The sequence below is a fragment of the Protomyctophum parallelum genome (assembly GCF_964188405.1).
Source record: "Protomyctophum parallelum genome assembly, chromosome: 10".
Lineage (NCBI taxonomy): Eukaryota > Metazoa > Chordata > Actinopteri > Myctophiformes > Myctophidae > Protomyctophum > Protomyctophum parallelum.
Window position 1 is genome coordinate 35,694,283 of NC_139704.1, and position 17,056 is coordinate 35,711,338.

At 42.9% G+C, this 17,056-nt stretch overlaps 1 protein-coding gene across 1 annotated transcript; it reads right to left on the minus strand.

Moving 5' to 3' along the window:
• Positions 1-3,065: 3,065 nt before the first annotated feature.
• Positions 3,066-17,045, minus strand: abcg5 (ATP-binding cassette, sub-family G (WHITE), member 5; the record flags this gene model as incomplete). Its single annotated transcript, XM_083775016.1, has 14 exons — positions 3,066-3,244; positions 3,513-3,625; positions 4,042-4,153; positions 5,087-5,160; positions 5,493-5,631; positions 6,855-7,060; positions 7,710-7,923; positions 8,475-8,604; positions 9,313-9,452; positions 11,566-11,698; positions 12,489-12,587; positions 15,449-15,585; positions 16,060-16,181; positions 16,882-17,045. The coding sequence occupies 14 exons, from the start codon at positions 17,043-17,045 to the stop codon at positions 3,066-3,068; spliced, it is 1,962 nt and encodes a 653-aa protein (XP_083631142.1).
• Positions 17,046-17,056: the final 11 nt, after the last annotated feature.

Sequence of the window (17,056 nt, forward strand, 5' to 3'; positions counted from 1 at the left end):
TTTTCTTTTTTTTTTTTATCCTCGTTTTTCATCATTTTGGACCATATCGTACGGCATACTATAGCACGCCGTTTTTCATCATTTTTGACCATGGGCTATAGCCCATACCGTACGGCACGCCGTTTTTCATTATTTTTGAGGATTTGAAAAAAATGAAAAAATGAAAATAGCCCATCGTTTTTTGAATTTTGATTTTTTTTTTTTATCCTCGTTTTTCATCATTTTGTATGTAGGACTAGTAGCATGCCAGAGTTTATGCTATTGCCACAGACTAGAATGCATTGGGCGTTTAAGTTAAATAACTCAGAAACTACAAAACATTTCAAAGTAAAAAGTTCCAGCATGTGTATCCACAGTAAGCTGAATAATAAAAAGTGTAAATGGAGTTTCTAGGTGAAAGTGATTTTTGACGTGCCAATGTCTGCCATTGAGCCCCATTGTGAATTTGAAAGCACTATATTTCTAAAACTATGAAACATTTCAAAGATTCCTTTTCAGGCAAACATGTCCACCGTAAGATGAACCTAAGTAGGCTAGAATGGGGTTGCTAGGTGTAAGTATGTAGGACTAGTAGCATGCCAAAGTTTGTGCTATTGCCATAGAGAATGCATTGGGGATGGGTCTATGAGAATGGGTGTTGCGGAGGATGAGAGGAATGCCTCTCATCCTCCGCAACACCCATTCTCATACACCGCTATACACCGCAAGGATATGGGCTATAGCCCATATCGTACGGCATACTAAAAAAAAAACATGGGTTATAGACCACCGTAAGATGAACCTAAGTAGGCTAGAATGGGGTTGGTAGGTTTAAGTATGTAGGACTAGTAGCATGCCAAAGTTTGTGCTATTGCCATAGAGAATGCATTGGGTGTTTAAGTTAAATAACTCAGAAACTACAAAACATTTCAAAGTAAAACGTTCCAGCATGTGTCTCCACAGTAAGCTGAATAATAAAGTGTGAATGGAGTTTCTAGGTGAAAGTGCTTTTTTGACGTGCCAATGTCTGCCATTGAGCCCCATTGTACATTTCTCAAATTTGAAAGCACTATAATTCTAAAACTATGAAACATTTCAAAGATTCCTTTTCAGGCAAACATGTCCACCATATTGAATGTTGGCATCTGTTTCAGAGTAATTAGATGAATGCAAACCCTTAACAGGCAATCAAATTCTGTATTGTGTAGGCCATTCTGTAGCTCATTATTAAATGTGCCAATTGTTATTGACTTGTGTCATAACTCATAACAAATCTTTCAAAAATCAAATATCATGTAATCAAATTCAAGTACCACCATTATGACTTGATGGAAGACATGGTGGAAGACCATCTAGAGGTCCTTTGTTGTCTATTCTGACACCTGACACACAGCCTCTTTGGACACAGTTGTCAACAGATTCCGTGAAATTGTTCATTTATTTACTGGACAGTGTGACAATGAATTGAGTGATAACATTTCCTTTTAAACATACAAGTGGACAACGGTGAGACAGCCAGCAGCGCAGGGATTTGAACCCTGATTCTAGCAATGTAGAATGCACCAACTTCTGCTTGTTTTCTGACATCACCATCCGTACTTGCATGTCAATACAGATTATATTAAAATAGGTAACCTGTAACCTGTGTTGCAGTGGCTTGATAAAGAACCGTCCAAAGCATCTCTAAACTCTAAATATTACACTAGTTGGCAGCACATTACAAATAAAGGCCTACACATAACATAATAATACACAAACAGTATAGCAGTGAGTGCACAATTTATTTATTCACTATTATGCCATTTTGTTTCAGGCAACATATACAAAATGTATTCAATATATTGATGAACATACAGCTTACAAAACTAGTAAGTAAGTAATTTGTTTACAGAATGTAAATTGTGCTCTAGAAAAATACAAAATCATTTCACATTTGTCTATCTACAGAGTTCTTCTACATTTATCCCATCTACAGAGTATAATTATCGCAACATAAACGGCTGTACAGATATTATGTATCATACAGGTATACTCATCCCATTCTCACTGAAATGTGCACAACATATTTACAGTTCATCAGCATAGTTATTACAAAACATATTCACCAAAGGACTTTTAAAACTGTGGCTTTTGTGCTTTACATTATGAACCATGAATCAATTTATCAATACACTTGATCTGATGATCCACTAAAAAGGTATAAAGGGTTGAGTGCAAACATGATCGTCAAGTAGAAGTTACAGTACTTTTTTGATAAAGTGTTCGAACTCAGTGGATTTCAATCAGTGGTCCTTGAGGTTTTTTTTTAAACAAATGGACCCTTATAGATAGACTATTGAGAGCGTGAAATGAAACCATAGAATAGACATACGCTGTAAGGGTAAACCATTTGGTTTCATTTTATGCCTTCAAGAGTTACACTATTGTTAAACAACTGCATTACCTAATTTACAAGAAGTCTACACAAAGAATGTAGAAGAATAGTTATTTAGATCACCTTTGTTACGAAGGAAGTGTTACGAAGTGTCGCTCTGACATCACAACAGTGGCCGGTAGAATTAAGCTTTCCGGCTCGAAGGACCAAATGTAACCGAGGCTCTATATCAAAGAGCCTGAGATCTGGTCTGGGATTTACAGACGAGAGGTCGCACCTTAGTTAGTAAGGGATAGAAATGCGATCTCTTGAGGCAGGTGGGTTCAATAGTCAAAGGTGAGTAAGTCACAACTAAAGATCCAAGCTTAATTCTACCGGTAAACCTGCTGAGGCCTTATATTTATAATATTGTGATGTCACCTCTGACGCCACAGTTGTGATGTCAGAGTGACACATCGTTCCTTCGTAACAACCTTTGCCTGTTATCTCTCCTATGGTACCAACATCAGTACAGCATCTTATCCAACGACAACAAAATTATTTCGTTTGGGTCCGAGAGGCTAGATCTCATCAAATGGTGGTCCGTGGTGCAAATGGGCGAAAAAATAATGGGCCTTGACATGAAAAAGGTTGCAAACGACTGTTCTAACTCATTACATAGAGGCAGCCCTTCACAGGTTATTTTAGGCCAGTAGACGACAAGAAGATGGTTTTAGTGACGCACGAGGTGGTCTCTGATCTTGTAGCTGACAACACCCAGCAGAAGGAGGACAGGCAGGAAGGAGTAGAGAAGCAGAAAGTCTGACGTGTATCGGGAAAGAGCACCAGGGTAACCCTGGTCAATGATCTGGTCACCATGGGTGATTGGACAGGCCCCTAGACTGCTGTCGCCTGGCACAGAACAACAAAACATGGAGAGGTGTTAATAATTGCCCACCAACAATTAAAACATTAAAATGACATTGCCATTATAAATATAAATCAATAAAATATCATTGCGTTTGTTGTGTAAACTGCAGACTATAAAGAGTGTTGCAAACGATAAAAGTAGGTTTGAAAATAACAGCTGTGACCTCATTTTGTTTGATGTGGTCATTTACAGTCTCAAAATTGGGGCAAGTATATTGCCAATGACGATTGTTTGGTGATGATAACCTACTGCATGTGAAGTTGAGACCATGGAACTCAGTGACAATGAGCAGTTCAGAGCTGTACTTCTGGAAGGTGATATAACTGAGCCACTTGAAAACCTCTGGCATCTGCGCGGTACTCCTGTAGAGAAAAAATAATAATGAGACAAATTGGGCTATCGATGGTTAAATTAATGTCTTGCATGTTAACTAAACCACTGGGAATGTCTTGAGCTGCAACAGAAGCTGCAAGTGCAACTAATGAACCAAAATGGCACGCAAATATTTCAATAAAAAGTTAAAGCTATAATGAGGATAACAAAAATGTGGCCATACTGACTACACTTTGTAACCCATGATGCAGTTAGGCCTCACTCACAGCTAAGACACACTTGTGTCCTGTGTCTTCTGTGTGTCATGGCCGCCTCAATGCAGTTCCAATGGGAGTCACATGGTTTGAAGTGTGTCTTGCGTATGTGTCTTAGGTGTGAGTGAGGCCTCATAAAAACCTCAAGAAGATAAACAAACAAATAACAAAAGGACATAATGGTGTCTTACCTGAGGAAGCCAGAGCCCAGCATGATGCCAGCTATATTAAGTAGTGCCACTCCACTGTTGACCATGTTAGGGTCCTGGACCACCCCCAGTAACACCACAGTTAGCAGCTCACCTGGGCACAAGAATAATTGTTTGGCAATTAGATTATTTCACCTGATGATTGTATAACAACTTGATGTGACAATATGATAAAGTTCTTTCTGTTTGGTTTTATTTTGCTGTACTCAAATAAGGCATACATGAGACGATTATGATACTGACCATGATACTGACATGATACTGACCATGATAAAGACATAACATGATTCTGACCATCCCGATCACGTTTTTTTTTTTTTTTTTGCTCCCAATCCCGATTTCGATCATTTGATTTTTTCCCCCCGATCCTATATTTATATTTTATTGAACACGTTTATGCCATATCCACAATAGTACAATATCCCAAATCACAGACAATATCATGATATGGATATATTATTGATACTAGGGATGTCCGGATCACGTTTCTTGGCTCCTGATCCGATTCTGATCATTTGAAAATGACGTGATCGGCCCCGATTTACGATCACCCGATCCGATCGGGACAACCCTAGTTATAAATGTAATTTATTATTTAAATAGATAAATAATAAAGGTAATTGTATACTGTCATTAAAAGAGCAAACCGTTATATAATACTAACAAACAAACAAAAATTGCAATATACTATTGCACCAACAAGAGGAAAACATCTTGTTTTATATAATCACAATGTAAAAAAGGTCATACAAAAATTAAACAACGTATTTTTTTCGATTTTTGATCACACCACAACTTTAATGTTAAATATTAAAGATAGCTTGGTATTTGCTATTGTATCAAACATACTGTAACTCAGCAGCTGATGTTAGTTGTATGCCGTTTACAGCCCCCCTGCATGTCTGATGCCCTGGAAGTTTAGAGCCGCAAGTTCTATCTCACACAAAGAAGGAGAAATGGTGCCCCGCCGTACAGTAGGTCAGGGCAGGGGAAAAAAAGTGTTTATTCAGTCAATGTTTTGTCTCACCTATGATATGAGGTACGAGGACAACGGCAGAGAAACAGAGGAAGCGTGAGGGGTCCGGGTGCATTCCCACCGTCCTGGGGAAGGGACACAGAACAGGAGTTAAAGACAGAAGGACAAGTCACGGAGGAGGGATGCACAGTCTGGTGGGGTCGAGGCAACTGGTGTAGCAGTGGCTCACAGCCTCTGCTTGATGGCCTCAAAAGTCTAATATCTCCCCCAGTCCATAGGGATATCCATTTGGTCTAGTGGTTAAGATGTTGGACTTTCACGCTGGAGGCCCGAGTTCGAATCCCGGGTGTTACACAGGCACTGAATATTTGAGCCATGAGTTCTGTGAGAGCAAAGCAATATGGGCAGCACCATGTCCTCCGACCACACACACACACACACCTGTCTCTCTACTCACCAGTAAAGGAAGGAGGTGAAGACGAACACGCTGATAATGCTGAAAGGCAGTATATGGAAGATGTACGCCAGGAATATCTGCCATTTACTGTACAAACCATCCTGACTCTCTTGGTCACTGATGGCCCGCATCGCTGGGACTGGACTCACAAAACACAGACAGGAGATTCCAAGACAAACATTATTCAAAATGACCATGCAAGTTGAACGGGTCATCATTCACATAATCGCAACATCCAATGCTTGATTCTGGCTGAAGAAGACTTGTTGTGTTGTATTTCCTCACTGTAGTGTACGGTATAAGAAATGCTATTACTGTCTGTACATCAGCATGGCAGAATTGAGAGAACATGTAGCCACTGAATACATTTTCTTTCAAGAGGTCAAAAACAAGCCGTCACCCTTATGGAATAATACCCTTACATCACATTAGAAAACTATTGCATTGCCTTCATGTTATGACTGACTACTTCATCAACTTTGAATATGGCATTAGGCCATTTTCATAAATTGTGTGAAAATAGCCAAACTACAGGCTCACAACGCATCTCAAAGCGTCATGTTGTGAGCTGGTATATTGCATATTGTTGCTATTAGTATTCACCCTATGATAAAGTAGGGCTTTTAAGTAAAATATAAAACATAAGTAAACAAAACATCATGCAGGTCTTTGCATTTCCACGACTGCTCCTCCGGCAGAAAAGCCAATTACTGCACCTGTTTATCAGTTTCTTTCTAGAGTGATATGATCACTCGGATCATTATCTGTGCCTGTTTGGGTGCTTACAGAGTGTTTAAATTGTCACGCTCATAGTTTACGAGAGGTTACTATAGTACACTCATAAACGCACCGGTGTTTAAATGGTCACACTCAGAGTTTACTAGAGGTTAATGGACTGCATTTATATTATAGCACACATGCCAGTTCTCTGGTCTTTGCTGGCCTCCAACTACGTATCAATAACTGTCGTATCAGAGGAAAAAGACATAATTATGATATTTTATAGTGAAACAATGATGAAAACATTATATTGTATATACAGTTTTTGTTGTTGTCTGTCTCTGTCTGTCTATAGTGGGTATTTTCCTCAACGCACCACACACTGTGATCGTGTGTGGCCTTTGTTACTCCACTCCCTTTAGTTTTATTGTTTTAAGTAGGTCAATTAACCACGATTTCACATTTTGATTAACCCAACGAGACAAAAGACAATCCCAACCTTTCACCCAGTGTCACACACACACACCCACACCTGTACCAAATGATTAGCATCAAAATAAAGTGATAGTACTAATTGCCAATTGTAATTGCCGAGGGACACTCATTGCATTAAGCATGCCTGTATAAGGGGCTTGAACTCACAGAGGGCCACTGCGTTGAGCATGCCTGTGTAAGGGGAGGCTCCCACCGACTGGTAAATGATACCGATGCGATCCTGCACGGCTCCCTTCATGACGTCCAAGTCCAGGCGCATGACGAAGAAGGCGATGAAGAGGCCATAGATAAGGTTCTGGGACAGACGCATCAGAACGCCCATCCTGTCCCGCGACAGGTTCTGCGCTGTCCGCCTGCAACACAAAGCACATATACTGTACGTCATATTCATGTTATGTATTATGACACATACTGTACCGGCTTAGACAGTATAGCTGGCCAAATGTGGCCATGAGTGACCTTGACCGTCAGACACAGTTGCTGTGAATGGTGTGGTAGATATCATGGCTGAGGAGACACTGGAGTTTATCCAGGCACAAAGGAACAAAAACACAGTTACAGTAGGTGTGGAAACAAAGAATGCCTGCACACAATAAATGAAAATGCCTACCAACAGCCTCAGCCACTCTGAAAGGGAATCTCATGAGCGAGAATACAATTTTGTTTGCTGGACAGTTGTTGACAGTAATGTTGATTTATTCATTGAAGTAAAGCGTTGAACCTGTTGTCATGCTGAATAAATAGGGCCATGTGTATGTACTGTATGTGATAATAACTATAAGTAAATCCAACGGCTCCGATGGACAACCTTCGGCTACAACAAAATGACCAGGTAATATTCTCGACAGTGGGATAAGTTTGGCGTCAAATAAAAATCAAAGCAGAATCATATCGTTTTTCAGGGGCGAAAGAGAACATGGGAATGGTTGCCTGGCCCCTGTGCCACAGCACCTGGCCTATAACCCTGACCACAGCACCTGGCCTATAACCCTGACCACTGACCTGAGCAGAACTCCCAGTTTGACCGCACCGCTGGGCGACTCTTTGCTCTTGAAGGGGATGGCCGGCTTCTCGGCCCGCTGCAGGCTCCGCTGCGTCTTTCCCAGCATGCGCGAGTAGATGGCGGAGGCCTGATAGGACGAGGTGATCTCGTGCATGCGGCTGAACGTGGCGGCCTCTCTCTCGCTGTTACGCGTGTCCACCGAGGTGAAGTCGACTGTCAGGTCAGACACAACCAGAGAAACACAAAGCATGCAGTCAAAGGTCAGAGTTAACCCATTTTGGGCGTGAACCCGCTTTTGGTGTTTTAAGCATTCTGAAAAATAGCAGATCTACAAGCTCATAGCGTGTGGCGCGCTACGAGCTTGTAGGTCTGAAAATGTCGTGAAAATGTGTTGTGAAAGTCGTGAAAATGTGTCGCAAATCTTTGAATATATATTTCAGAGCGAACATTTTTAACTAAAATATTGACTTCTGGGGGGGTCCCTGGAACTACATATTTTGAGATGGGGGTCCGTGCTATGAGCTTGTAGATCTGCTATTTTTCACACATAATGCTTAGTTAAAACACCAAAACGGGTTCCCGGGTTAGTGTCGAAGTGTCCTTGGCTTTCCTTGAGCAAGAGACTTGGCTGTATTCATTGAAACGTGCTTTGGAGTAAGGCGCTATTTGAATGCATTTAATGAATTTAAATAGTTGTTTATACCACTGAACCTGGATATAGGCACAAGGCCACGGAAATACACATTGCAGTGTTACATACATACCATAAATGTCAAAGGGGTTGCAGTACTCTGGACATTCATATCCACATTGGCTGAAGAAGTCCACCATCTCCGCAGGCTCCCCACAGAACACCATCTCACCACAACTCATGATGGCTATCCTACTGAACACCTGGAGGACAAGAACACACACACACACACACACACACACACACACACACACACACACACACACACACACACACACACACACACACACAAAATGTGATGTCTCCCGGAACCCAAACTAGTAAAAAATAGCAGATCTATACAAGCTTGCAACGCTGCGTGAAGAGACCCATTGTGAGCTTATAGATCTGCTAATTTCACTACTTCTTAAACATTTGTTTTACAATTTAATGGAATGTCTTGGATTTCTTAAATGTAATTATTATTTAGATAAATCATTGAGTTTGTTATATTCATGAAGATTTCTGAGTGGTGCAACCACTCCAAAGAACAGCAATGTCCCTCTGTCCGTCCCTATGTTTAGAGTACCAACAGGGGGCACTGTTGCACCACTCACTTCAGACTGGTGTGATTTATTTTGATTGCTTTTTTTAATAATTCAAAAGAAAATGTAGGAAACACAAAATGAAGGGATATTTACTTGTGAGTCAGCCCATACAAATTTGTCCAGTGTTTGGGAGCAGTGGTGTCTTACTGGTCTAAGACCACTGCTCCCAGTGACTCTAACCCACCTAAAGAGAGCTCAGAGTGTGGTTGGTGGACGGTCTACTCTAACCCATACCCTAAAGAGAGCTCAGAGTGTGGTTGGTGGACGGTCTAACCCATACCCTAAAGAGCTCAGAGCGTGGTTGGTGGACGGTCTAACCCATACCCTAAAGAGCTCAGAGCGTGGTTGGTGGATGGTCACTATGACGATGCGGTCCCTCTTGGCCAGTTCCGCAAGCAGGTGCACGATCTGATTGGCCGTCATGCTGTCTAGCCCTGTGGTCGGCTCGTCCAATAGGATCACCTCTGCAAGACAGCATGGTAATGATGACATCATCACTGGGTGAGTCAGCCACACATCCGGGGAATAGTGAGAGAGAGACGATAATGTCACTGTGTGTGTGTGTGTGTGTGTGTGTGTGTGTGTGTGTGTGCGTGTGTGTGTGTGTGTGTGTGTGTGTGTGTGTGTGTGTGTGTGTGTGTGTGTGTGTGTGTGTGTGTGTGTGTGTGTGTTCCAGTTTGAACTTTTGAAACGCTTTTAATGGACTTTCATTATTAAGTGGCATGAACAGGCCCCCTCAAAGGTACAAAATTAATGTGTTAAGATAAGTGAGTCCTTTTTTGTTAATTACTCTAATTAGGACAATTAAAAGATTGCCTCTTGCATTATGAAAGCAGAGTGGAATTAGCAAATGCATTAATTGTGAGATTAATTCATTTCCTGGTTGATTGGAGAGGCACTGAATGGGAACTTCTTATTACTGTGTGTGTGACTGTGTGTGTGTGTGTGTGTGTGTGTGTGTGTGTGTGTGTGTGTGTGTGTGTGTGTGTGTGTGTGTGTGTGTGTGTGTGTGTGTGTGTGTGTGTGTGTGTGTGTGTGTGTGTCCAGTCTAATCCTGAATGAGGACTGAGGCCTTTGTATATGTCCCTGGGGACAGACCTGATAAACTACAACTGGGCGGCGGGGCGCACACGCACACACACACACACACACACACACACACACACACACTCACACACACACACACACACACACACACACACACACACACACACACACACACACACACACACACACGCACGCACACACACAGTTCTCTGCTTCAGAGTGGTGTGATAACCCGGTCTTTCATTAGCTGTTCCTCCATCCCATGTGACTTCCTTCCATCCTCTCTCTCTGCCATTCCTTGTCCAGTTCTTAATGACTTTCACAACTCTTCTGGGATATATACCGTCGTTTTGTGGAGAACTTCTCTCCTCCTCGGGATGGCACACTACTTCTAATTTAGATAGGGCTGGAGATTATAGATTTAAAGTATATTCAGCTTGTTTAAATAATATTAAAATCTATAATAAATAATTATGTTAGACCAGTGAGCAATACCAATATGGCATGAAGGGGACTGGGGAAATGTAGCTTGTATCGCTATACATTATCAGCCTACTGTATATCCCAGTAGTGCAGGGTTTATTAATTGTGTTCAGCATGATCAGCGTGTTAAGGTTGGGGTACCCATGCAGCAACATCCCCTATAGCCGTGGATATGATCCACGGGGTGTATACTTGTACATGATGCCTCCTGGGGCAACGGGGCATGCACTTGTACATCAAGCCGCCTCACGCTACAGAAACTGTTGGTTCCCAAGGCTTGCTTACTTACTTACCCGCAGCACTGACCGGATTATTGTGTGTGAAATATAGCCCTTTGCTTCTCCCTCTCCCTCCCTCCTCCTCTAATCTAATCTATACCTCTTGTGTTGCTAGATGTAGAGAATCACTTTTAATCGGGGAATGTTGTCGTGGTACAGTACATACACTTATTACACTGACCTTACGGTTAATCCAACCAGTGCTGTACTGTACCTGCTTGTGGCATGATTAAAATTTGCGGGGGTGGGCTGGACAACTTTGACGATGGAGAGGGACACTATATTTCCACACTCACTCCATAGGGCCACATTGCATATTACTGTAAAATAGTACAAAATAGTAAATAGTATTGTCTACAAGCTCAAAACACGCCGCAGTGCGTGTTTTGACCTTGTAGATCAGCTATTTTTGCAATTTTAATTGAAATCCTGAATTATTTTTGCAATTTTTGAATTGGAATCCTAAAAAGTAATTGTTTTATTTTATTTCAAATGCCCTTTCAAATTATAGTTATTTTAACTTTATTAACTGAATACAAATACATTGGACATACAATAAGACAATAACATTTTAATACCACTTAAGCTACTAATTTAGACTGAAGTAATAAGCGGGTCATGTTTGCATGCTTGGAATTGTAACAGCTGAAATCAATAAAATATCAGTATTGCGGGACTGAGGGCCACATTAAGTAAGTGAAGGTGGGGGCCGCCAGTTGCCCATGTATGCTACTGTATGTAAAAGGAATGAGAGCCCTGAGCCACTCACTGGGGTCCTGAAGCAGCTGGCTGGCGATGGACACCCTCCGTCTCTCTCCTCCAGAGATGCCCGGGAAGACGCGGCCTCCGATGACACTGTGGGCCACGTGACTCAGACTCAGCTCTGCCATCACTGCCGACACCTGCACGACACGTCAGAGGTCACTTATTCCATTCTGACCTGAGATCAGATGCTAAAGATGTCTTCTACATCCTGACAGTTTTCTGAAAAAGCCATGTTTCTATGTCAGTCGTCAAAAATAGCAGACCTACAAGCTCGTAGCGCGCCACTCGGTGGCGCGCTATGAGCTTGTAGATCTGCTATTTTTCAATATCTAAACTAAAGCATAACATAATGCTAACACCAAAATAATAGGTTATTGAGAGACAAACTAACTACGATGTAAGTGTGATGCCAGATGGCAGCTATAGATTATATCCATGCAGTATTATCGGTGATGGAGTAGAATGGTGTATCAATACCACAATGTAGTAGTATGTGTCTCTGTTACAATATTATTCAAAATGACAAAATAATGTCCCATTTCAAGTTTTCAAAATGTATGAAAATTTGAAAATATGTAGAAGATAATATATCTACAAGCTCACAATGCGACGTATTGTATCATGTGGCATGATACTATAGACCATAATGCTGACCATTATAGTGACATGATACTGACCATGATACTGACCATGATACTGACATGATACTGACCATGATACTGACCACTGACATGATACTGACCACGATACTGACATGGTCATACTGACCATGGTGGCTTCAACCACTGCGTTTGAAATATACAAGACCATTAGGGTTTTATTGAAGATGCTTCAGTATTGAATTATTATTATTAGCACGTATATTCGATTTGCTAGTTTGGTCAAGAGGAAGACATGCTGGCCTGACTTGCGGTTATCTGCGGTCACCTTCTTCTTGATGCCATCGGCCGAGTGTCTCCGCAGGGCGAGCTGAGCAATGTAGGTCAGAGTCTCCTCCACTGTCAGGTAGCTCAACAGGTTGTCACTCTGCACGGGGAGAGAGAGAGAGAGAAGCTGTTGGTCTGGGCCAGTAAAGACTTTCTAATTATTTTTCGTGCCAAGGACCCCCAAATTTGTATTTGGCCGAGCAGACCCTCTTCTGACAATGCTTTGTCAGAAGAGGCAGCCCAATGCTTTGGGCGGCTGTGGCTCAGGAGGTAGAGCAGGTCGTCCAATGACCCCAGGGTCGGCGGCTCGAGTCGCGGCTCCTCCTCCTGTCCACATGTTGAAGTGTCCTTGGGCAAGACACTGAACCCCACGTTGCCTCCAATGAGTTGGTCGGTGTGAGCTCGCCACCATTGGTGTGTGAATGTGGGAAGTGAGGACGCTGGCGTCGACTGTTCGCCGCTTCACCTCCCAATGTATGAATGCATGAACCATTGTAAAGCGCTTTGAGCACTTGGAAAAGCGCTATAAAAATGCAATTAATTTGTGCCAGGGACTAAATCTAAATTATTCAACACTTTCAATATTGTTGAAACTCTTTCAAAAACTTTGCCTGGGTTCCAGCCTGATTTGCTGCATTCCGTGGATTTGTAAATGTCACTTCGAAGTGACATTTATACTTAAGATGATGCCTGCAGGCAGAGCAAGAGGGAGGGCAGAATCCAAAAGAACCAGTCGTTTGAAGGGAGAAAGGATCAATTCAGGAACCTTATCAATAAAAAAGAAAGTAGCATCTATCTCAAATCTATCACTATTCAATCTATCTTCCTCACTATTATTTCAGTATATGCATGGGCTATAGCTAAGGGGGGATTATGGATTTATGGTAAAGAGGAGAATATAGTACAATATTCTATGCCTGTGGTTACTCTAACTTGAACCAAAGTAATGTGTGTGAGTTCAAGTGTGCTCAACGTGAGATGGTATAGCGCATGAAAACTTTCTGTGTGTGACTCTCTGGTAGTTGGGCACGGATACTACAGCAGCATCTGACTCACATTGAGTAAGCTCTGCATGGTGCTGCTACATCCTTGCAGTAATCACCGATACTGACGCAACAGCAACCTATACAATATCAACTATGTTCCTCCGGTGTAGCCGAGCTACGCGAACACACTCGGAGACAGAAACACACACTTACGGACATCTTGAACCTAATGAACTCGCTGCCTGCTTCAATTAACATGCGGCGCCTCGCGGTCCCACATGTCTCCTCCGAGTGACTTCTATCAGCGGCCCGTATCACCTCTCTATCTGCGGCTTAGCAGAGGCAGTTAATGACAGGGCTTTAGAGAGCAGAGCAGCCCGCTATCGGCTGGAACACGGAGACCATTTGAAAGGGAAGCGAGGACCGGTTTTAAAGCCCACGATTTTTTAATTCAGGCTTTGGCTACACATGAGCACCTCTCAATGAGAGATTAGGTGTATGAGGAGGCTATCAAGGTTCTCGAGTTAATTTCATTCATACAGGGTTCCAAGCCAACCTTTTCCCTAGTTTTTTTTGTATTATGTCTGTATGTTCATATAGTCTCCACTTTTCATGGTTATTGTTGTAAACGCAGGTAACTCTGGATAAGTGGATATGTACATGCACATGAGTGTGTGTGCGCGCACACACACACACACACACACACACACACACACACACACACACACACACACACACACACACACACACACACTCACCAAGTCAAAGGTCAAAGATTAACTTTATGTCAAATAATGAGTGGTGGGAACCAGGATAAAGGGACAATGGGTGTGCGTGTGCTTGCATGCATGCGTGTGTGCATGGCATGCATATGATAATATTACCAACTCATAGTTGAAGCTGTAATGGTCCTAATGCCATAATGCTTCTATTATTAGAGTAGATGTTTTAAAGTCAGTGAGTGGCTCATTTGTACAAATGTGTAAAAGATGTACAGTCTGGGAGAAGTTTACCAAGATGGTAAACACTATGGTTCAAAATGACAGTTAAGTGCCAGGTTGAGGTCAGAGGTCATTTGCTACAAGATGTTGAGATGCAATGTAAAGTCACTGTCATCAATGCATGGCTATACTGACAGATGAAACATCTCCATCCATCCATCTTCAACAGCTTATCCATAGTCGGGCGCGGGGGCAACAGCTCCACCAGAGAACTCCAGATGTCCCTCTCCAGAGAAACATTAGTAATTTCCTCCTGGGGGATCCTGAGGCGTTCCAAGGCCAGTGAGTTGATGTAGTCGCTGAGACCTCCGGCCTTCCGAGGGTCTCCTCCCAGTGGGACATGCCTCGAGGACCTTCCTAGGGAGAGAGGCATCCTAACCAGATGCCCAAAACACCTAAGCTGGCTCCTTTCCAGGTAAAGAAGCAGCAACTCTCTCGCGTGACTGAACTTCTCACCCTATCTCTAAGGGTGATGCCAGCCACCCATCAAAGAAAACTAATTTTGTCCGCTTGTATTCGTGACCTTATTCTTTCGTTCATGACCCACACTTCATGAGAGTAGGAACGAAGATTGCTCGGTAGACGGAGAGCTTTGCCTTCTGGCTCAGCTCTCTTTTTGTCACAACAGTGCGGTACAGCGACTGCAATACCGCCCCTGCTGCTCCGATTCTCCGGCTGATCCCCTTCTCCGTCCCACCCTCACTCGTGAACAAGACCCCGAGATACTTAAACTCCTTCACCTGGGGTAATGCCTCATTCCCTCCAAGGAACCATCACCTTACCGTGGTGGAGAGGTTTGTGTTCCCCAATGAACCCGGGAGCTGAAAAATCTGTATTATTTTCTAATAGCAAGTATTTTTGTGTGTGTGTGTGTGTGTGTGTGTGTGTGTGTGTGTGTGTGTGTGTGTGTGTGTGTGTGTGTGTGTGTGTGTGTGTGTGTGTGTGTGTGTGTGTGTGTGTGTGTGCGTGCATACCTGCAGTACATAGGAGAAACAGTCCTGGTACTGTTCCCTCTTCAGGTTTCTGCCGTTAATGAAGATTTCTCCCAACAGTGTGCCAGAGTTCCCAATCCTCCCAGAGATTGCATCCAGGAGGGTAGTCTTCCCCGAGCCTATAACACACACACACGCGCACAAGTATGTGACCATTGACAGTTCAATGCCGTATTCATTGAACAAACAGTCAGGAGCCTCAGCACGCATGGCACCTCCTGCTCATGCTCGTCACATTTGGGATATGGCATTCCATTCGTTGACGGTCAGCCAACGTAAACTAGTGTGTCAGTAAACTGCATTTGTTGCGGTCAGTCAGGTGTCAATGGAGTCAATACCAACAAGAGAATATACACTTTTTGGCGTTGGCATGGCAATTTGGAAGATTTCACTTGGGACCCACAGCCCCAGGTGCCTCTAACATTACACTAACCCTAACATCAAATGTCTTACTCTTAATTCTGCAACCAAAGCAATTCCAAGGCACATGTACGTCTTCGACATAACCCAAATATTCTAACATTTGAAAACAATGTGTTGTTCACTGGGCCTGTGCTTTAATGCCAGCAGAATAATGTATGCATGATGCCAACCTGAGTTGCCCAGGATGCCCATGATCTGCCCGCTCTCTACGTGGAAGGACACATCGTTGAGGATCTGACGGGTCCATCGTTTCCTGTATGAGGGCAAGTCCCACCACGGACCCACGTGTTCACTGCACACGCACGCACACACACGCACACGCACGCACACGCACACACACACACACACACACACACACACACACACACACACACACACACAGATCAATACATCTTAATTTACATCCTAGAACAGGGGTTCTCAATGTTTTTGGCCGGGGACCCCCAAAAATGCTTTGGCACCCCCGCCCCACCCCCCAATATAAATTGACTGCTACAATAACTTATAGTGTATTGTCTTAATAGAGACAATACACCACAAATAAATACTGAAACCATATATAATCATTAGGGAAGGTGTATGCATGTACTATACGTGTACTATATGTAATGTAAACTCTTCATTTCCACTTTCCAGCCATTGTTGCAAAAAAAGAAAAAAAAGAAAAACGTTTAAAAAAACGTTTAAAATAAAAAGAAAAAAATGGGGACCCCCCCAAAATAATTTGGCGATCCCCCGAGGGGTCGCGACCCACGGGTTGAGAACCCCTGTCCTAGAACATCTGAAATATGAGAGGGAGTTGAAAAGGAGAAGTTGAACCAAACTCCCTGTCGGCAATTAGTAGGTATGCCAATGCCAGCTTCTGCTCAAATCAGTTTGTCTTAATATCATCAACAAAATATCTATAACCAAATCTGAAGGAGCCTTCCTCTCCGTTTAGTTCACATAGTGTACATGTCATATAGCCACATTCAGTGTGCCATCATTCCTACCTGACTGTGTAGGAGACCTTCCTGACGCTGAGGCAGCCGGAGGGCTGCTGCCCCTCTCCACCGTTCAGCTTGTCCTCCGACACAAACTTATAGGACTCCCTGGACCTCCCGCCGCTCTCCGGACGTCCCGGAGCCAGCTCCTCCATGGCATAGGATCTGTTCATCATGACCTGCT